The sequence below is a fragment of the Mastigoproctus giganteus genome, chromosome 3 (genome assembly GCF_048544385.1).
Source record: "Mastigoproctus giganteus isolate SK-2022 chromosome 3, ASM4854438v1, whole genome shotgun sequence".
NCBI classification, from domain to species: Eukaryota; Metazoa; Arthropoda; class Arachnida; order Uropygi; family Thelyphonidae; genus Mastigoproctus; species Mastigoproctus giganteus.
The window spans coordinates 74,301,584-74,325,508 of NC_143577.1; the positions used below are offsets into that span (position 1 = coordinate 74,301,584).

Consider the following 23,925-nt stretch of genomic DNA (forward strand, 5'->3'; position numbering starts at 1 on the left):
TGGAAAACCGCCTCCCTTTTAGCTTCATTTTCACATGCGGGAACAGTGCAAAGTCGCAGGGAGCAAGGTCTGGACTGTAGAGAGGGTGCTCGAGAAGTTTCAGTCCTGTCGTGGTCAAATATTCGGTGCAGGCTTTGGCACGGTGAGCTCTAGCATTATCGTGATGGAGGTACCAGGTGTCCATTCTTGACTTTGGCCGCAGGTTCTTCATAGATCCAATGACTTTAGGCAGGCATTGTTCAGTATACCACTTAGCTATGACTGTCTTCTGCATGTCCAAAACGACACGTTCCACAATTCCACTCGATTTGAAAAATACAGCTATCATTTTCTTCTTTACAGATCGGGATTTTCTGACAATTACGGGTGTGTCGTCATCATCAAAGACCCAAACTTTGTTTTTAGCCTTGGTCGGCAGATCGTAATAGTACAGCCAAGTCTCGTCACCTGTCACGATGTTGTTCACATACCGAGATTGTCCCTTATCAAACTTTTTTAACATCTCCCGGCACCAAGTCACACGTCGTGTCATCTGCTCTTCAGTCAGTTGATGCGGCACCCAGAGAGAACAAAGTTTCTTCACGTGCAAATGATCTTGCAGAATTGAACGAATTGCTGGTGCATTTAGGCCCAAAGTATCCTCTATCTGTTGGTAGGTCACTCGCCTGTTTTCGTCAAGCATTTTCCTCACAGCAGTAACGTTTTCCTCCGTAACTGACGTTTGTGGCCTTCCCGGCCTCTCAGAATCCTCCAGAGTGAAATTTCCCCTTTGGAATTCTCTATACCACCTGAATATCGTTGTACGATGTGGACAATCATCATCTAGTGCAAGAGTCATTTCTTCTAAGCACTGGTCTATGGTTAAACCATGCACGAAATTATACCGCAAAACTGTCCTTATCTCATTTCGTGACCACGATGCCATCGCAAGCACTTTACACTCTCACTACTAATGAATAACTGAGCCCATCGACTTGGCACGGTGGCTACTATGCACGTATGAACATGTCTCAACATGCAGCAACAAGCAGCTTCCTGTGATTCATTGTTGCGTCATATTGCAAAACTTTCCTAGTACCCTTTGTATACCACTTCAGAAACTGGTATACATATGTATACCAGTTTCTGAAGTGAGGATAAAGCAGATGCCCAAATTTCAGCAGCATATAATATTACCAGATAAACTTTTGTTTGTAGATATCTGATAGTGGTTGCAGCATAAGGTGATAAATCACTTATGGAGGTATTCTGTGTGAACATCATATCTCAGCTTCCAATCAAAATAGATGCTGAGGTCCTTATAACTAGCAACAACTGGGATGAGAGTGCCATTAACTGATGGCTGAATCACTGTTGGTTGCTGTTTGAGTGAATAAATCATTATTGCAGATTTATTTGGGTTCAAATTTAACCTGAAATTTCTGTAAATAAGTTGAAAGTGCAGTCAAACTCTCAGTGATTGAAGAAGCTATTGCCATTGCATTTGCTGTAGGCAGGATTAAGGTAAGAAACTTGATAACATCAGCATATATTATTGCATCATCATGGGGACACATAAAAGGAATAAGTATGGCTGAAAATAGCCCAGAAAGGACTCCACTTTGTGGTACTGCAACAGTCATCTTCTCAGTGTAGTGCAACTTCTTCATTGTGAGGTGGACACTTCTAATCTTCAATAAAGAGGTTATGTAACCAAACAAAATGATTCTTGATGAGCAGCAATGCTTTTAAAAAAAGAATCAGTAAGAATTACCCAACTAATGTTTTGGATAGTGCATTGCCAGTTAATGTTTTGGATACTGCAGATAGTGCATTGCCAGTAGCTACAACAGCAGCAGTATCTATCGAAAGCATTGACAACTTTTATAGAATCAAAATAAAAATCATAATTTTTAGCATAACACATTTCTGCACATAACCACATTCTCCAACTTGTCAGAATAGGCTCTGGTGGAGGAGGAAGGCCAGATTGCATATTGCTGTAAATAGCTATGTGCATGGGTGCTTTTACACAGATCTTTTTATACAGAAAAATGGCTTTTAACTTTGCCAAAATTCTTCCAAATTGTAAATTATGACCTAAGCCAGTAATGTGGACCAGGTTTGGAAAGAAAGCTTGTAATGTGGAAGCTGCTTTCATTATATATGGAGAAGCTTCACTAACAAAAAAGCAGACTTGCACCATGCATTCCAGCTCTCTAGATGTATGATGATGTTGAATCTGTCTTTTTGCTTGATTTGACCCTTCTCATCTCACCATCATAATATACTTGGTGACAAAGAATTTCCCTGTCATTTTGTAAAATTCAGTTTTTTTTTAACAAACTGCCCGTTGTGTGCTGATCTACATTACAAAATAGAAATGTAAGATAATAGCATTGTGCTCTGTAAATGTGTAATCATTTCATCATACTTGTGTGGTGCAAAGCTAATTAGCAATGTTTTTTATTAAGATGCCAAAAAAATGTGATGTAAAATTTCAGAAGACATATATATGGTCTTACCAAGAAAGGCTTAAGTTCTGCAAATTACAGCATCTGGAGACTAGGCACCTGCAAAGTGATCTGATTGAGATGTATAAGACCTTGAATGGGTTGATCAGGCTCAATTCTGATGGGATTCTTCCTCTTGCTCAGATTGTGAACCTGAAGGTACATAGATTCAAATTGAGGAAAGACAGTTGCAGAATAGATGTGTGGAAATTTGCATTTAGCCAGCGGGTAGTTGATTGCTGGAACAAACTTCCATCTGTCGTTGTGGAAGTTGATAGCTTAAATAAATTCAAGGAGGAACTGAACAAACTTTTAGAGGGAATGGATGTGTGAATATTTTTTTTTTTTTTTTTTGGCTGATACTATATAAGGTCATACTCTTGTGTTCTTGCATCACATGCCTCTACTACTACTACTACTACTACTACTACTACTTGTTATGAAATCTGAAAAAGATAACACGTTTGCCTTATGTATTGCATCTAGATGTGATTTTTCAATTTCAATGAACTCTACCTCCAACAAGAACAGAAAGAAAAGATGGAAGAAGCTAAAACAATAAGTGCAAAAATAAAGTAACTTGACACGATTCAGAGTTAAAAGAACGTTTAGCTAATGAAAAAAGTTTAGAAAAGAGAAACAAGATTATTGATAACAATGCTGAAGAGAAAGCAGAAAAGAAGTGCAAAACTAATGAAATTTACCTCTAACAAACACAGAAAAAAGAGATGGAAGAAGAAATTACTAAGTACAAAAATAAAGTAGTCACTGTTGAAGCAGCGAGACCTAATTCCCTTGCAATAGATGACAAACTCTGTCCTGCTTCTTAATTAATCATCTTCATTTCTAAATCAATTTTGTTTTGTTTCCTGGCACTGCCAGCACTTGCACTTCCCGTTGGTCCCTTTCCCTTCATCATTGTAATGCATAAATAGGAACGAATAGAAGTTTCTGAAAATTTGTTTTTTATACGATTGAAGATTTCAGTGAAGGGGAACACGTTTCATCATAATAGCGTAAAAACCCACACAATTGCAGTTATCGTTATTATCGCAAATGCAATATGATCGAGTTTATTACCCATTTATAATTAGATGCACTAACAGAAAAGCCCAATAAACTAGAAAGTGCAAATTGTTTTTGTTTTTTTGGTCGTGACCTCCAGAAACGTGCTTTAGAAAAATATCACAAAGGCATTCAAAATTGATTCTTATAACGAGAACATATGATAACGCTGAAAGGGTAGTGCAATTTCCATTATAAATATGACCTTTTAGAGGGATAAATAACTTAGTAATATAGCAAAATTTTCAACTTCCAAGGACTTGGAATGAATTAAAAAAAAAAAAAAAAAAAAATGTGTTATTGAATTTACATTACAATATTTTCATGATACCTCCATTTATTCCTACGTGATACAAAATATATGTTTCCGCAATTTTTTTTAAGTTTGCACTGGCCGGCAAAAACTTACGTAAAGTCGAATTTCCGTAAGTCGAGTATTACATAAGTCGGGAAGTTCCTGTAATTAGCACTCTTCCTCTTCTCACCTCACAACATCAACATATAGAGAGAAATATATATAATTTTACAGGGTGTCCATAAAGTCCTTGTGCACTTTGTGAAAATTGCAATAAGTTAGGTTCTATACACAATAAAAACAAGCTGTAAAATGCATTGCAAATGTAATTTATTCTAGCTTTTATGCAAAAAAAAAAAATAATAATAATAATTACTTAATTTACTCTAATTTTGTTTTCTAAATTTTTCTGATAATCAGCCCTACAAGAGATGGCTTCAACAGAAAAAAAGTGAACTGTCCTCCGGCTAGCAGAGCTTAAGTCCATATCAGCAGTTAAAAGAAAATTTACTACACATTTTGCAAAGGGAGCACCACACAGAAATTCAGTGTCAAACTGTTTTGGAGTGTGGTGCATCTGTTAAGGAAGCTATATAATGTTAAGGAAGTCCACAAAAATCACTAAAACAGGCAACTCTGAAACTCTGTTCCTAAAGCTGTTAACAGTATCCAAAATTCTTAGCAGGAAATTGTACAAGTAACCTTACAAGATTCAAGTGCATCAGATCGGAAAAGAAAACTGGAAGAGGACTACCATGCAAGATTAACTTTCTTTCACGAGCTTAACAAAAATGGCATCTTATCTTTTGACAAGCTAATGTTTAGTGATGAAGCAACGTTTCATATTAGTGGCAAGGTTAATCACTGTAATTGCCATATTTTGGGGACAAATAAATGACAAGAAGTCTGGGAACATGAAAGAGATTCCCATAAAGTTAATGTCTGCAGTGCCTGGAAAAACACACATAATTGGTTCTTTCTTTCTTTTTTGAAGAAACAGTGTTTAATGGTGATAGTTATCTTGCAGTGCTACAGGATTTTTTATTCCTGAACTGAGACAATTAAGAATTGAAGCCAAGATGGAACACCTTACCACCTCACTCAGAATATTGAAGTTTTTAGATGAAGTCTTCCCAGACAGATGGATCAGCAAATGTGAGTCAACTTCTTGGCCAGCTTGCTCATCTGATTTGTTCCCATTGGACTTTTTTTCTGTGAGGGTGTGTTAAAAGTGTGGTTTACTCCTAAAATCCTTGCTCTTTAAATGATCTTCATACCGTGATCACAAATACAATTAATGCCGTAACTGAAACACATCTGGAGAACGTGTTTATGGAATTGCAAAATCGTATTACATTTTGTATCAGTAATGATGGAGGTTTCATTGAATCTTACAATCTTATGATTATATACTGCAAAAACTAGAATAAATTACTTTTCCAATGCATTTTACCAATTTTTTTTATCTTATATAGAAACTAAGTTATCACAGCTTAAAGTGCACAAGGACTTCATGGACACCCTGTATACATCGATTTTATATATATGTGCTAAAATTTTGAAAAATAAATGGTATTGTGTACTAAATTTCTTCTTTCCTGATATATTTTTTTGAAATTTTTAAAGGTGGAGCCAGATTTTCAAAGATAGACTCCTAACTCAATAAGAAAATTAAATTAAAAAAGCATTCCCCCTTTTTTTATTTATTTTTATTTATTTATATATCTTTTTAATTGCCAACATTCTAACTGATAGCATTCTGTTGTTTTTGAGTAATTAACTAAGTTAAGTAGTGTAATTTACTTAAACGTATTGGTGCTATATAGTGGTAACATTGAAGTAATTTTTCTTGGCTGTTGCTCTTTGCTGTTAGCTGTAATATATCTATATTACATCAGTATGCTTATAATGGATATTCACTTATTCAGAATATTTAACTCATTTTACATGCCCTCTATATCATCAGATTACTGCTGAAATTTGGCATATCAAATGGTTCAGCTGATTTCAGTGACTTTCATACCTTCCATCACCAATGGATGAATATCCATGACTCTCTTTGTCAAAGTAAATTTGAAATTGTTATATATGTTAGCATTATTCGAGCATCCTTTACCTAAAAATCTAAATTTTAATTTCACACAACTTAGCAGTAACAAGTTTTCCTTCAAGGAGCAAAAAAAAAAATCTGGCTTTTATTTTAATTTTTATTTATTTATTATTTATTTTATTATTACTATTTGTTATTTATTTATCATTTATTATTTTTTTTTTTTTGTAGGACTGAATTCTGGAGTAATATTAATGAACTTGACACGTATGAGAGCTTTCAACTGGCAAAGTTACCTGTATCCCATTTATCAAGAATATAAACAGAAAATTGTGTGGGGTGATCAAGATATTTTTAATATTATTTTTCATTATCATGCAGGTATGTGCATAGGTATATATGACTATAAGTTTTGTGAGATAACTCTGATAGTACTAGTATCCATTTTTCAGAATTAATTTATTTCTTTGTGTTTATCATTTTCAGATAAATTACTTGTTTTGCCTTGTGAGTGGAATTTTCGGCCTGATCACTGCATGTACTCCAGTGTATGCAAAAGTGCAGAAACCAATGGGATTGCATTAATACATGGGAACCGGGGTATTTTCCATAATAATAAACAACCAGTTTTCAGAGCAGTTTATGAAGAAATGGAAAATGTAAGTAAAAGATTATTTATCATATTTAAATATATTTAATTATTAAATAACTTATTATAATTAGTTACTAAAAATATTTAAACTTTTCTGTCTGATGTTTAGCCATTTTAAAGAGTCTTTGTAAAGCTTCATCACCTTCATTTTTAAATTAATACTTCTTAACTTCCTGATTCTGTTACGCGTTGTTCAGGAATAAAACTATAATTACAGCAGGACTTTTCCATTCATGCTATGATTATTCACTGAAAATATATTTTGTAATTTATACTCTCCCACCTTAAGCCAGATGTTTTGTTTTTTTTAGAAAACAAAATTTGTTTTATAGAAGCTTGTCTCATTACTCTTTATTGCAAAAATGCACTTACATAATAGGGATTTTATCCCTGATTGAGATACTTTTTTCCAAAAAAAGAACATATTGGACTCTCATTCAGGAATGTAACCCCATATTATGTTACTGTTTCTAGGAGAAAATCGGTTTTGATTTATGACATTTGACCCCAGAACCTTTAACATTCCTCTTCTAGAAACATAACCTGTCATAAGACCAAGGACCTCCTGTACTGTAAATTATATATTTTTTATTGTATTTTTGATATTGTTTTAGTGTATGTGATTTATTTCATCCATAAGAAGTGCCAGTAAAAGGAAAAGCTGGTGAACTGGTGATGGGTATCATAAAGAAATGCAGCAGAAAGGCCTTTACATTAGAAGTGAATTAATAATATTTAGGGAGAGTAGACTGTCAAAGTAATTATATTGGTTTTAATGAGCGCACAGTTTCATACTTAATATATGATTGGTAGTTGACTATATGCATTAATTGTATTCATAACTATAAAATAAGTTGATTGGAATCTTAGTCAGGAATGTAATCCCTATTGTGTTATTATTTCTAGAAGAAAATTGATTGACTTACGGCATCTTTTCTAGTATCATAACTTGCCATAAGTCCAAGGATTACCTGTATTCTTAATTATACATATAACCTTTGTAGAAAAGCTGTTAATTCCTAAATTTTATATTATAAATGTGTATCAGTATCACCTGCTAGTAACAAAGATATAACTGACACTACCATGTTTTAATATAAATGATAACATGAATCTGTGTATTAAATAAGCCAAAAATGAATTAACCAAATTTTATTTATATAACATATTAACTAAAACATATTAACTAAAATATCTTTACACGTTGATAGGTACTTTGATCAGGACCAACTCCCTCTTAATGCATAAAAAGTAATTAAGTGGAATCATTGTCTGTTTCTGTAAACCTCATACCAACATTACATAGGCCTAAATATGAAATCCCAAAAAATAGCTTATAATGGAATAGCATTATAGATAATAAAGTTCTAAAAATTTTTATAATACAGTAGAGTGCCATTTATCCGGAATGCGTATTGTCAAACCTCTTCCTGAAAGCAAAATTTTCCGGATAATTGAATGTAAGGTAAAATTAAATAAATTCTGTTATATAATGTATTAAGGTAAAAGAAAAAAATACAAATATATTTAATTTAAAAAATAACAATAACTTATACATGAAAATTTGCACATTTACTTATATATATATATATATATATATATATATATATATATATATATATTCAGATAGGTATTTTACTGCAAATTTTATGTGGAAAAAAATTAAGTAATTTTTTTAAATAATGTTCGATCATTTATTTTGTTTTGTTTGTTGTGACTTTTTTTTTTTTTTTGCTGCTAAATGTCTCAATTCCAATAATATCAATTTGATCATATCCACATACCTCCTGATTTTTTGCCCATTTCAGTGCTGTTTTCTTTCGTTGACATTTTACCATAAAAAACTAAATTGCACAGTTTTGGGCCAATATTACTATATTCTTACCCAATCTGAACCTAAAGTAAACATAATAAGAAATGAAGAGAAAATATGTCATGGAAAATTGGGTTCACGGAAGCAAATAGCTGAACTCTATCACTCATGATTTCAAAGAAAACCCATTAGTCCTAATCCAACATTTCATCAGATTATACGTTAAAAAAAAAAAAAACACAAGACAGAAATACTCTTGTAGCATAATAAACATTTGTCTCAAATACTACCATTGATTAAAAAAAAAAAAAAAAAAAAAAAAAAAAAGCGAGAAGAAGAAAAATTAGCCTTTCAAATTATTCCTGATAACTGATGTTCTACTGTATTTTAATAAAAACTGGAAGGGAGGAGGCTAATTTTGCTGTTGTCTGGTATGAAGAGACTTTCCAACAGATAGTAACTTAATTTTAAATAAAGTAATGATATTTACTAAAGAACCCAGCAAATGCTTATTGTTTTGTCTTCCAGTAATAAATGGCTGAATATGCATTTTGAAGTTACCACTACGTTCAAAATGTGCACCCTCTATGCTTTTTGATAGTAGCAAAATTTCCTGAAAATTAATATAATTTGACTTAATCCCAATTTGCTGTAAAGGAAGTAATAACATTTAATATTAGTAAACAATAAGAGTACAAATCTTAGTGTTTGTACAAATAGTAAGAGTAAACAATAAGAAAGATAAAATGAAAATATGAATAAAATTAAAATAAAATAAGAATAAAATTGTACATAGCCATAGCAGCATGGGTACAGTGTTTCTATGACTTTAAGACATATATAATAGGCAGTGGTATGACCAACTGTATGTATATATATATGTATATATATATATATAGCGTATTGTATATGTAATGTTTAAAGTTTATAATGATAGAATTGTATATTATAGTTTTTGTCATATATGCAACGTTAATGTCATTGTACATAGGGCAATTCGACATTATACGTGCATGATTTAATATAGGTCGATAATTCAGTACATGATTAAATATTGGTCGATTAATTCAATTAAGTGGTATTTTACTATAGGTATTAGTGTGTATACGGATCGGGTAATCAAGCTAGCATATATAGGCTATCTTAAGTCTCTTTGGCCTATAAACGTTAAGTTAATGTAAACACATAAAAATTACTATGAAGCAATCAATACTAAATGATAATGAAAATGTCATTACTAACTGGTAATGAAAATATCAATACTAAGTGATTATGAAAATATCAATACTAAATGATAATGTGCAATGCAATTTTTGGAAATATCAATACTAAATGATAGTGTGCTGCAATTTTTGAAAAAACATTCCATCACATGGCCATCAATCCACTACTTCATCGGGGGCTTTGAGCGGATCGACAGCCCATCTGAAGGAATGTCCCATACCTACCCATTTCTGTTGTCCCCCAAACCAGTTTTGCCATTCATTATTTCGCTAATATATATATAAGTGATATTTTTATTTTAAGTAAGCTATTTATTTGGCTTTAGATATGTATAATGATTTTAAGTTTAATTTTAAAATGGTTTTATAGTTTTTGGTTTGAATTTAAATTTTAAATTTTGTAAGCATCTGTAGCAGCAAACTGGGATAGGTGACACAAAGCCCAAAGGGTATGTATCTGAGTAAATGAGAAGGTTCTTACTTACTGCAACTTGTCCTGTGGTGGTCGTCAGTCAGAAAGGGGTACGTTCCCACCTTCTTTTTGTTTTATATGTAGTAAAGTTATTACTGCGCAGTCGCACTAATTGTATATAGTGGTGTGATGTTGAATTAGCTTCAGGGCCCAATATCCTATGTCAATGTGTGTGGGGAGGGGTTTGGAGTCGGGAGAAACCTTCCGAAAAGAAACTATGGTAGAAATGATGTTTAATATACATGAAATATGTTTATGAAAATGGAAGAAAAGTACTATTACAAATGTTTTGCCATTCCATGGACTGGGCTGGTATAGCTTTTCTAAGGCATAACAACCCATATATGTCCAATGGAATGGCTATTTACATATTTACAGCCTCCTTCTAAGTGAATATTTACCCCGTGTCACTATGTGTGATATTGTCATGTTGTTTTGTGGGAGTAAGCTTCCAGTAGTATTTTACTAAGTTTATCAGTTTTAAAATTTCAAAATATTTTGATTTAGTCTGGAGGGGGTTTTTTTTGAAGTCGGGTTGTAGTGCGGTCAGAAGACGAGCCTTGTCTGAGCGCAATAAACCCATGTAACAAACTTGGGCATTAATTAACTTATTGCATTGGTATTTTTAGACAACTTAGTTTAAAAATGTTTCATAGCGTTTTCAATGAATGTATAGGGGTTGATGTTAGGGTGGTGTGTTTTGAGATTCGAATGTATGGCCGCTTTTATATGATGCCTGCTCTAGTTGGTGGGTATTTTATTTTTGATGAGAGTTTTTATGAGTTTTTGAATAGCTTCCGTGGTACTTTTTATATTATTGCATATGTGTATCAATCTGTTTGTTTGATTTCTGATGGTGTTTCCATGGATATGTTTAGCTATGTTGCTCTCCCAGTGGATGAGCTTTATTGCTGTGAAGTTGAAATAGTTTCTCTTATCATAGTGTTGCGTGTGGACATTGTCTTGGGTGATGGTAATTTCGCTGTCGAGGTAGTAAGCTTGCAGGTTGCTATCCGGGTTTGTGCATTCTATAGTTAGGTCTGTAGGGTAAATTTCCTGGGCTAATGTGTCGAAATTGTCATTGTTGATTACTAGGGCGTCATCGATATATCTGTAAAAGGTAATATTTTTTTTGATGTTGCTTTCGAAGTGATGCAGGTAAAGGTTAGCTATGGAGCAAGAACTGCTAGATCCCATAGCTACCCCCCTGTTCTGTATGTACATTTTGTCTCCCATAAGTACGTAGTTGTTTTTGATACTGAGGTTAATGAGGTCGTGCCAATATTGTTTATTGCATTTCGTGTTCTGGATTTGAGCTTTAGGTGAATCTTATTTAGGGCTTTTAGTTTGGTGATAAGGGCAAAAAGCTCAAAACATAAAAAACATCCACAACACCCTTTTTGCTCTTAGTATCAGCAAACTAAAAGCCCTAAATAAGATTCACCTAAAGCTCAAAACCCAGAACAAACACCTCAACCATGCTCTAGAAGACATTTTTAAATTCAGAATCGGCATTGACTTTGTAGATAGAACAAAAAAAAGAATACTGCGTAATTAAATTCCTTAACCGGTCATTCGACAATGTCAACATCAGCGATATTATCAATAAAAACAAGAATTACCTACCTATTAAAAACATCAACATTAAGGTTAGAAACAGTTACATCAAACCGATAGGATTAGCAATCTGTAACTACAAAAACACCATTGCTGATATGAATAACACAGACCAACCTTGCCACTGCCAAGATAACAAATATAAAGATTACATAGATCCACATTATACCCATATAGCCACAGGTGCCCTCAGTGTTGTTGAAGATAATACACTAAGAGAGATCATGAAAAAGGGTACCAAATTTAGACCCAACACCCTAGTCAACATAAAAATCATACGCAAATCAATATACACAGATCTATTTCAGTTTGCATTTAAAACTGCATACAAACACAGTGCACCAGTAGAAGCCTTTCAAAGCTGGATAAACACTACCACAGAAAGCATCCTGACCAGTTTCAAAGAAAACATACCGCTACAAAAATACGATAAACAATTTAACCTCAAAAACATCAACTACAAAGCAAAAGATATACAAAATAAATTTGTCATCACAAACACAGATAAGGCAAGTAACAATTTCAGCATCATTTGTAAAAAGTTCTACATAGACACACTTAAAGAGGAGATGAACCTCAATGACACATACAAATCTATAAAATCCACTCCAAACAGCATCAGCAAGAAAATTATAGCTATGCACAAAAAACTCAAAATAAAAATAGACAAGATACAATATCCTTAAATTTATTGGATCCCCAAATTTCATAAGATACCGACCGGAAAAAGATTTATCACGTCAGCCAAAAACAGTTACATAAAAGACTCCAGTAGATTAATGGAAGAAAAATTAAATAACAGCTAATGAAATCAAGGACACCAAAAATTATTTCCAACAACAAAAAATATTTAGAATACATCAAAAACCAAAACAATAACATCAGAAGCATATACACGTACGACTTTAAAAACCTTTTCACCAGCATATCTCATGACAATTTAATTAAAGTCCTCTTGCAATACTGCCAAAAACATCAAAGCATTATGAAATGCAATAAACAATATTGGTACAACCTCATTAACCTCAGATTCTGAAATCAAAAACAACTGCGTACTTATGGGAGACAAAATGTACATACAGAACAGGGGGATAGCTATGGGATCTAGCAGTTCTTGCTCCATAGCTAACCTTTACCTGCATCACTTCGAAAGCAACATCAAAGAAAATATTACCTTTTACAAATATGTCGATGATGTCCTGGTAATCAACCACGACAATATCGATACATTAGCCCAGGAAATTTACCCTACAGACCTAACTATTGAATGCACAAACCCGGATAGCAACCTGCAAGCTTACTACCTCGACAGCGAAATTACCATCACCCAAGACAATGTCCACACGCAACACTATGATAAGAGAAACTATTTCAACTTCACAGCAATAAAGCTCATCCACTGGGAGAGCAACATAGCTAAACACATCCATGGAAACACCATCAGAAATCAAACAAACAGATTGATACACATATGCAATAATATAAAAAGTACCACGGAAGCTATTCAAAAACTCATAAAAACTCTCATCAAAAATAAAATAACCACCAACTAGAGCAGGCATCATATAAAAGCGGCCATACATTCGAATCTCAAAACACACCACCCTAACATCAACCCCTATACATGCATTGAAAACGCTATGAAACATTTTTTAAACTAAGTTGTCTAAAAATACCAATACAATAAGTTAATTAATGCCCAAGTTTGTTACATGGGTTTATTGCGCTCAGATAAGGCTCGTCTTCTGACCGCACTACAACCCGACTTCAAAAAAACCCCCTCCAGACTAAATCAAAATATTTTGAAATTTTAAAACTGACAAACTTAGTAAAATACCACTGGAAGCTTACTCCCACAAAACAACATGACAATATCACACATAGTGACACGGGGTAAATATTCACTTAGAAGGAGGCTGTAAATATGTAAATAGAAGAAGAAGAAATCTTTATTGTATACAAAATGCATATGCCGTACACAATACCCTTCACGGCTAGAAGCCAGGTAGCCATTCCATTGGACATACGGGTTGTTATACCTTAGAAAAGCTATATCGGCCCAGTCCGAGGAATGGCAAAACATTTGTAATAGTACTTTTCTTCCATTTTCATAAACATATTTCATGTATATTAAACATCATTTCTACCATCGTTTCTTTTCGGAAGGTTTCTCCCGACTCCAAACCCCCCCCCCCCCCCACACACACACATTGACATAGAATATCGGGCCCTGAAGCTAATTCAACATCACACTACTATATACAATTAGCGCGACTGCACAGTAATAACTTTACTACATATAAAACAAAAAGAAGGCAGGAACTTACCCCTTTCTGACCGACGACCACCACAGGACAAGTTGCAATAAGTAAGAACCTTCTCATTTATTCAGATACATACCCGTTGGGCTTTGTTGTCACCTATCCCAGTTTGCTGCTACGGTTGCTTACAAAATTTAAAATTTAAATTGAAACCAAAAACTATAAAACCATTTTTAAATTAAACTTAAAATCATTATATGTATCTAAAGCCAAATAAATAGCCTACTTAAAATAAAAATATCACTTATATATATATTAGCAAAATAATGAATGGCAAAACTGGTATGGGGACAATAGAAACGGGTAGGTATGAGACATTCCTTCAGACGGGCTATCGATCCGCTCAAAGCCCCGGATGAAGTAGTGGATTGATGGCCGTGTGATGTAATGTTTTTTCAAAAATTGCAGCACACTATCATTTAGTATTGATATTTTCATTATCAGTTAGTAATGACATTTTCATTATCATTAGTATTGATTGCTTCATAGTAATTTGAATGTGTTTACATTAACTTAACGTTTATAGGCCGAACAGACTTAAGATAGCCTATATATGTTAGCTTGATTACCTGATCCATATACACACTAATACCTATAGTAAAATACCACTTAATTGAATTAATCGACCAATATTTAATCATGTATTGACTTATTGAATTATCGACCTATATATATATACATGTCCCTCTATACAGTATGCTGTTGATTCCAAGGAAAAATTTTTAATAATCTAACGCCTATCCAGTAAAAATGGCCCCTATCCCCTGTTTTTGTCATATTTCAGCTATTATAATCTCAGTTTTATTTCCAAATTGGAAATAAACATAATTAAACCAACGTAAGCTTTGAGTGCTTTATTATTTTCAAATAAGGGCCTGGGTCTATTAGTCTTTATTATTCTTTCTTTGTTTTATTCTCTATTTTTCATACTTTTTTTTTTATTTTTTACTCCTTATTGGCCTTAATTACACACACAGTATAATAGGTAACATAGAGGCAATATGGTAAAAGTGTAGAAAAAAGAGAATAAATAAATGAGGGCAGAAGTTGAAAAATAAGGAGAGTTGAAGGAATATATATCTAAAAAATTTTGAAAAATTATTTGTTCCTTGCTTTGTTTGTCCTATATCTATTTTTCTTTTGTGGTTGGTTTATCGTATCATATTTGTGATATTTCACACTTTTTTGGCCTCAGTGCAGTCAAGTGGCTCTAGTCTAAATTTATTATTTATTGCCTTATAAGTTTGGCTATATTTGCCTTATATTTAATATTTTCAAATTTTTTTAAATACATTTTCCTTCCACTCTCCTTCCTTTTCTACTTCTGTTCTCATTTATTTATTTGTTTCTTCACTCTTTTTTTCCATACTTACCTCTCTTACCTATTATATTGTATGTTATGTGACATGTTGGATATTGCATATGCAACCACTTACATTCACACAGTAGCGTAGCTACCCTTTTTCAGGCCCGGAGGCAAAGAACATGTTTCGGTCCCCACTTAATGAAAATTTCAAAAACAGGAGACAGCCAAAGACTCCAGGCCCGGAGGCAATTGCCTTGCCTGCCTACATGGTAGCTACGCCACTGCATTCACAGTCATTCCTTTATTTTTACTCTTCTTCATAATAGTTTTACAGTCTATACATAATACTATATAATAGATTTTCAGAATATTTTCTTTTGTCTTTCTTGGTATTTCTTTATGAATAAGAGTATGCTGATTGAAGTGATATGAATAAGAGTATGCTGATTATAGCCTTAGTTGTTGCAGAGCATCGTCGGTTTGTCCAAAAATAAAAGAAAAGTAAATATGCAATAATGCTATATCAGACTTATTAACATTTAACCTGTGTGCAGAATAGTCTTAATCTTTTTCAAGTAAAGAACAAGCTAAAAAAAATTAAAAACAGAAACCCTCCTGTAGGTAACAAAAAAAAAAATATATATATATATATATTAAATAGTATGAATCAGAGCTGTAATACTCAATACGTTCTACGTTGATATTAATACTTGTAAAATAATAAGAGGGGTTTACCTCAATATAGTACGTAGAACACTTCCGTATGATACTCTCCAGAAATTAAAACAAAAAAATCGAAAACTTACATTAGAGTAAAAAATAAATAATTAAAAACCAATTTAACACAATTCAAATCAATTTAACATAATTAAAAATCAATTTAACGCAATTAAAAAGAATCTAACGAAAATATTCAAAATGATTTTCCTTCCTGAAGCGTTGTCAGCTTCAGGCAGGAAAATCGTTTTGAATATTTTCGTTAGATTCTTTTTAATTGCGTTAAATTGATTTTTAATTATGTTAAATTGATTTGAATTGTGTTAAATTGGTTTTTAATTATTTATTTTTTACTCTAATGTAAGTTTTCGTTTTTTTGTTTTAATTTCTGGAGAGTAAATACGGAAGTGTTCTCCGTACTATATTGAGGTAAACTCCTCTTATTATTTTACAAATATACACTTGAATGTTACTCTTTTGTGGTAAGTGATTATCTCAAGTTAGAAAGTAGATACAATTGTTCATCATAGCTTTATTCCACCTTCCTTGTTGTCTCTTCTCCATTGACTCTATGTCAGAGTGGAATTTCTCCCCATGCTTTTCACTAACAGTGCCCACATTTGGTGTGAAAAAAAAAAAAAAAAACAAATAGTGGAGCCTGGTTGGTGTTCTGCATTCCATTTCTATGTAATTTTCAGTTGAATTGTCAGCTAATATATAATTTTCACTCGTAACACAACCAAGAAGGCCATTCACTACACGGTGAAACAATTGCCAGACATTTTTCTTCCATCAGTCATTTTGTTTTCTGTTTCTAGTGAAGCCAGAATCTGCTTAATGTGTGAACTGATAAATATGCCAAATTTCTCCAATAGGTTTGGAAATACAGACTTTGTGTGCTTAAAGTTGTCACCTTGAGGGTCCAGTGATTTAACAAATTCTTTGACCAGTCCCACCTTCTTAAGGAGTTGTAGAACAGATTTTATTTTTTGGAACAAAGGATTGTTTACTACACTGTGTGTGTGTGTGCGTGTGCATGCGTGCTAGACTGCAGCTCAATTCTGGCAGACCATTCTCTTCTGCAGTAACTAATGCAGAAGAGAATGTTCTGCCGGGATTGATCACTGCTATCCCAGAGGCTGAGAAAGCAAGGGAACTTCATAAAACTACCTTAAAAATCCTGCATCTTGAAATCTCTGCAGATATTCCATATATACTTGACCTTGGCGCCTCCGTAGCCAGGTGGGAAGGGGCAGCAGTGCGTAGCACACGCTTCTTGATTAGACCGGGGTTCAAGCCCGTCACCACCAAATACGGAAGATGCAGAAAGGTCAGGGAATGACCACCACATATCCTGGAGCAATATGGCCTTAGTTGCTAATGCTCCTAAAAACCAAATAACTAACAAACAAACATATACTTGACCCCTCTCTAATGAATGCTTTACATATCCATTGTGAAGTAACACAGCATTCAAACTTTTAAAAACTCTTTTAAAAGATGCTACCCTTCTAATAAAGACCTTCTTGATAAAGACCAATCAAAACAATAGCACAGGGATTCTGCAATAGGGTAAAAACATGCATAAGTTACTTGTCTTTTTCTGTGTGAAATTCACTCAGCTTGGATCCAGTAGATTCCACTCTTTTAAACTCTGCACTGTATTTGGTTACGTACTTACTTACGTCCAAGTTCCTCACTAAGTCATCTCATCAATTTTTGTTGATTAGGGAAATGTGGAGATAACACAAAAAAGACTGTTTTACACAGTAATGAATTCCATTACATTAATCGTAAATTTAAAAACTATTTCTTTTCAGTATAAGAATATTTTTAATTGCATTTCTATAAAACAAACTTTTACGTTTGGCTTCTTCATTGGCGCATGTGATTACAAAAAAATTAAAACAGCTGTATAAATTTAGAGACTGTTATCCATTTGAATGGACTATGTTGCAAGTATGGTAAATTGAAAAATTTTTTTTTTCTAAAGTGATGGGGAGATGAGGATTATATCTAGCTGAAAATGGTTTTCTTTTAATTCCACAAAATTAACACATAAGAATAAAATATACAGATGTCTCTCTGCCAAGGGAAATATATGTTGTGTGTGAAAACTACTTTTAGATATATATACACACACACACAAGGAATGATCATTTAATTTGTGGACTGGTGCAAGATTTTATGTTTACTGCACAAACTTTCCATAACTGATTGCTACTGAGCAGACTCGGTGTGTGCATGGCAGTACTTGTTGAGCTAGTGTTGCATGAAGAGTTTTTTTAGCCGTGTGTCACTTAAGATTGTTTCAAAGCAAGCGTCATGTTGTACATACAGATTGAACAGTGATACATGATTCATTATTGTCCCAGACTGGGCTTAAATGCATCGGAAGCAGTTAAAAAGATGAATGAAGCATATGGTAATGAGTGCCTTGGTAGGACAGCCATATTCCGGTGTGAAGTGGTTTCTTCATCAAGACAAGTCCAGGACCCATAATTAATATTTTGCAGGCAGTGATCACTGCCATTGGTGCCAAGGTTCTGCCACAACCCCCTTATTTTCCAGACTTAATCCTGTGCGATTTCTTCATGTTTCCATGCCTGAAGAAAGCTCTGAAAGGCAAGCGTTTCACCTCCAACTTGACAATGCTCGCAGAGCCACAGTGGAGCACTTTGCAATCTTTAGAAAAACGGCTTGCAAGAAGCATTTAATGCATGGGTACAATGGTGGCGAAAATGTGTAAATTTCAAGGGAGAGTATTTCAAGGAGAAATCCACAGAAGATTCAGATGATGATAATCAAGATATGATCTTGCACCAGTCCGCAAATTAAATTATCACCCCTCATATATATTATTTCATAACATTTAAAGGGAACTGTTTCTTAAAAGTTTTGTATGTTGATAATGGTTTACCTTGGAGGATGAGGATGCACTTAACACTCTATAATCGCCGACCGGGCTAGCCGAGTGGGTAAAGTACCTGCCCGGCAACCCAAAGGTCGCGGGTTCGATTCCCGCCTCGGGCTTGGATCAAAGTACTGCAAAAACCTTGGGAGGTGCAATATGGCCACAGAAGCCGATGCGCCAACAACTACCAAATCAAAAAAAAAAAAAAAAAAAAACACTCTATAATCAGCTCCTATTTTATTGACTGAACTCTATTCAAGCGTATACCATCTCATCATCCGCTATATTGCCCTTCTGTGCTGTCTTTAGCATCTTTTGAGATGGCTGGACTGCCAATTTTTATTTTATTAATAATATGGTTTACATTTGTAAGCAGAACTGCTAATTCTGCAACAGTGTGTCTATTGGTATCCACATCCCAACACAAAGCCAGTAGTTTTGTGGACAGTACTTTTATCTTTGTCATATTGTGTCTCTGTTGTATCCATTTACAACTAAAGGCAAAAACTACTCATGTAGCAAGGTATAATAGCTTGTAACAAGCTGGCTTTATTTTGTTTAAATTTTACACTTCCTTTTCATTATATAAATATTCCTGCTATTCACAAGTTATCTGACTAGTAAAGTGGCACACAGTTCTGAGCTTCTTACAGTTCACCATGACTTTTTTTTTCCAGTTTTCAAATTACTTGAAGGATCACGTAGATTTTGAGTGGAATGCATTTTTAAAATAGCTTCCTAAAACCTATGGGTTTAAGTATTGAACCTATATTATTATACATTGCCCGTTATATGCATTGTATTAACAACACACACCATAGGTGTGTTTCCCTTGCGAATGTATGCTCTGCCTATTGCCTGGCTATGGTCCTGGCTGCTGACTGGATATGCATATTAAAAGAACCCAATATAACTACCAGAAAAAATGCTCAGCTGTGCTTTGTGCATGGCAGATGATAGTTTGGCAGTTCCTTGCGCTGTCAGATTTCCCTTACAGGGATAAAACTGCATCTTTTAAGCCTAGAATGTTCATTGTATGGGCCTGGATAGGATATGCAGAAACAATCTGTTCCTGTGTGCTATATGTTTATATTTGAACCTTTGTTCCTCTATACTGCTTCCTAAGCTGCATCCATTGCATTATGCAGCTTCGAAAGACAGCATAGCTCTTAAAGACTAGGAAGACATTACCTTTAGCAAGTACATCTGCTTGATTACTAAAACTTTCAGGTTTGACCAAGACTCTACTCTGGATACTGTCACACAGGAGGAGCATTAATTTGATCACTAAGGCTTCCTGTACTTAATGAGCAAGTACTTCAACAAGTACTTGCTCATTACATTATTGCTTGCTGTGTACCTCAATCTCTGTATGATATTCTAAATGTGTATCTGTATGATATTGTTCATAATGACATTTTACTTCATTTTCTCTGATATTCTAAATTTTTATCGTATTGTTCTTTTTGGAAATAAACAAGGAGTTACCTTTTATTCAGTCTGTAGGGTTTCTTCTTTCCCAAATCTCCTTATACGAATAAATTATGAAATGATACTTAAAACAAAATTACATAATTAAAATAATTTTAAACTCAATGTATTCCTCACTATTGACACACGGACAGTCCAACACCCCAGGATCACAGCGGTGAACCCCACCCCAACCCCAGAAATATTAAACCCCCATGCAACTTCTAGTGAAGGAAGACATTTTGTCATAAACGCAAAATTAAAATACAAATAAAATTATATTAAAATACGATAAAACCATGCAATTAAAAATTCCTCACTGGAATACAAATAAAATACTATTAAAATACAATAAAACAAAGAAATTAAAAGATTTCTCCCTTAAGCGGCTATTAAAATGCGATAAAACAAAGAAATTAAAAGATTCCTCCCTTAAGCGATCAAAGTAATTATCGATATATACTACATAAATGAGAGCTTACATATGCTCAATTTTTCCTACGTCAAAGTAATTATCGATGTATACTACATAAATGAGACAAAATGTATTCCTTCACTAGAAGTTGCATGGGGGGGGGGTTTTAATGTTTCTGGGGTTGGGGTGAGGTTCGCTGCTGTGATCCTGGGGTGTTGGACTGTCCGTGTGTCAATAGTGAGGAATACATTGAGTTTTAAATTATTTTAATTATGTAATTTTGTTTTAAGTATCATTTTGTAATTTATTCATATAAGGAGATTTGGGAAAGAAGAAATCCTATGGGCTGAATAAAAGTTAACTCCTTGTTTATTTCCAAAATATTAATAGAACGTAGGAAAAATTGAGCATATGTAAGCTCTCATTTATGTAGTATACAGGGTGTTTCAGTTAAACGTTTCAGAACTTCTAAGAGGGGTAGGGTACATCCTGACAACTCGAAATCATATAGCAATGTGGGGTCGGAAATGCTTTCCTGAAGCGGTGTTGTACACAGAAGCACCATAAAAAGAAAAGCGACCGTAAGTGAGAAATCGTTTTAATAATACATGAAAAGAAGCAAAAGGTACATGGATTAAAGTAAGTGTTCGAAGTTTCTTCAACCTCGTATTGCTTTCGCACAGTGGTACCTTGGAAAATGTGCTACAAATCCCCTCTTTCCTGCTGAAGTGTTGTTTTCCGATGAGGCATCCTTCACAAGGGAAGGAATTTTCAACACGCATAACGACCATATCTGGGCGGTCGAGAACCCGCATGCAATACGACATCGTGCAGCACAGATTCGATTTTCGGTCAATGTATGGGCCGGTATTATGGGAGATCACCTCATCGGACCTTACCTGTTATCGTGTCGTCTAACCGGACCTATCTACTTGATCTTTCTGCAGCAAGTATTGCCACAACTTTTGAGAGATGAACAGATTTCTGCATCGATGCAACAGACAATGTGGTTCCAACACGATGGAGCCCCTGCCCTTTATAGCGGAGATGTTCGTAACTACCTGGATGTCACATTTGGTCAACAGTGGATCGGACGTAGTGGTCCCGTACGTTGGCCTGCTCGGTAACCCGACCTATCATGTCTTGATTTTTATTTCTGGGGTCATATGAAATCGCTAGTTTATGACACCCCTGTTGACAATGCTGAGGAGCTGGTTGCAAGAATCGCAGTAGCTGCAGAAGAAATTCGAAATTCGCCTGGAGTATTCCAGAATGTTCGGATGTCCATGCGTCGGAGATGTGAGGCGTGCATTTTAGCCCGTGGAAGAAACTTCGAACACTTACTTTAATCCACGTACCTTTTGCTTCTTTTCATGTATTATTAAAAACGATTTCTCACTTACGGTCTCTTTTCTTTTTATGGTGCTTCTGTGTACAACACCGCTTCAGGAAAGCATTTCCGACCCCACATTGCTATATGATTTCGAGTTGTCAGGATGTACCCTACCCCTCTTAGAAGTTCTGAAACGTTTAACTGAAACACCCTGTATATCTTATTGTTCATATGATAATATGGTACCTCATTTTCTATGTTCTGCATGATTGTATAAAGATATGGTGAGGTTGCCAAACATTAGACAGGATTTCTTAATACAATGAATAAATAAAGTGCATCACTTGTTCCACTTCTTGAGTAGCAGATATAATTGTATTATGGTTAATGTTACAGTTATGAATATCTTCAGATGCTGTTGGTTTGAAGATTATGTTCATAACTCTGTTTATAGTATACCACAGTATAATGACAGTGGCAAATGCAGTCCTTAACATTTAACTTCAGCTTAATTAGTACAGGCCTGTTTGGATATTTTTTACTGTTTTGGATGCATGGTAATGTTCCAAAATAAACGTGTGTGTTCTTGGTAAAAACCCATGTTATCAACTGCAGTAATAAATGCCTCAGTCCCTGTTTGTGTGCCAGACATTGTGTGCCAAAAAAATATATTCAGTTTATTTTGATATACACACACTAACCAATTTGGAAAACGTTCAACAAGAACAATATATAAATAATATATATATTTTTGTTAAAATTAAAACGTCTGCATGAAATTTTTAAAACAAAGGGAGGTATTTAAAAAAAAAACAATAGGTAGAGAACAGTTTTGTTATTATACTCTGTTGTCACTATTATTGTTTATTCTTTTAACTTACCTCTGCTACTCCTTTTGCCTTTCCAGAGAGAGCTGTGTTTTACTATAATAATATAGTGTGTCTTGCTGTTATTCATCTGTTTTTATATCATGTGTTTCTAAAGAAGTTTAGTGTTTATAATTTTTCAAAACAAATTATTCTCCCGAGATGTATTCTTTATTTAAAATTTCTATTCATTTTTTCAGTATGAAATGGGAACAGATCTTAATTCAAGCTTACTTCAGCCATTGAAAAATGTTTTAGCAAAGAAATTTAACTCAAACTGTGGGAAACTTAATTATGCATTTACAAAAGCCTTAGAAGATACTATTTTGAAAAGAAGTCATATAAATTAATGATCTACTAGTAATAGTCTGACACAATTTTATATAAATATTGTGAACTGATATTGATATACAGAAATGAAACTACCAATTTCTTTCCATTAAGTTACATCAAAAATAAATTTATTTAAATCACTTTGGCATATTTTTTTGTAAAAAATTAATCAGCATAGGGAATGTAAGGTATTTCATTTATATATTATTATATAGTAGGTGTTTTTAAAAACAAACAGAGAAACAGTTAATTGGTAAATCATATTTCCTGCACTCTGTAAGAAATGTAAAAATTCTTATTTATACAGCTTGAAAGATTTTAATTTGTTATTAAATATTAGAATGAAGTATTTAAGATTTTAACCAACTATGTTTCAAGATTACAAAATGCTTTATTAAGGTTTATTTAGATATTTGTGTTTGATTTGTTGCATCATTTGTTTTTAAGTAAATCTAATGAGGTCCAAAATTATTAACAATTTGTTATTTATGAAGCACTACATTAAGCACAACTGAAATGCATTTCTAGTTTAATGTTGTTACTTTTTTTTATGAATTTAAAAACTCTTGTT

The 23,925-nt window shown here is 33.7% G+C and overlaps 1 protein-coding gene across 1 annotated transcript in view; it reads left to right on the plus strand.

Moving 5' to 3' along the window:
* Window positions 1–23,371, plus strand: part of LOC150088084 (glucoside xylosyltransferase 1-like) — an 81,356-nt gene extending 57,985 nt beyond the window's left edge. The window contains exons 5-7 of the mRNA XM_090370011.1: window positions 6,134–6,283; window positions 6,389–6,561; window positions 23,222–23,371. Of these exons, the coding sequence (XP_090226137.1) occupies window positions 6,134–6,283; window positions 6,389–6,561; window positions 23,222–23,371 (473 nt within the window). The remainder of the gene's footprint in view (window positions 1–6,133; window positions 6,284–6,388; window positions 6,562–23,221) is intronic.
* Window positions 23,372–23,925: the final 554 nt, after the last annotated feature.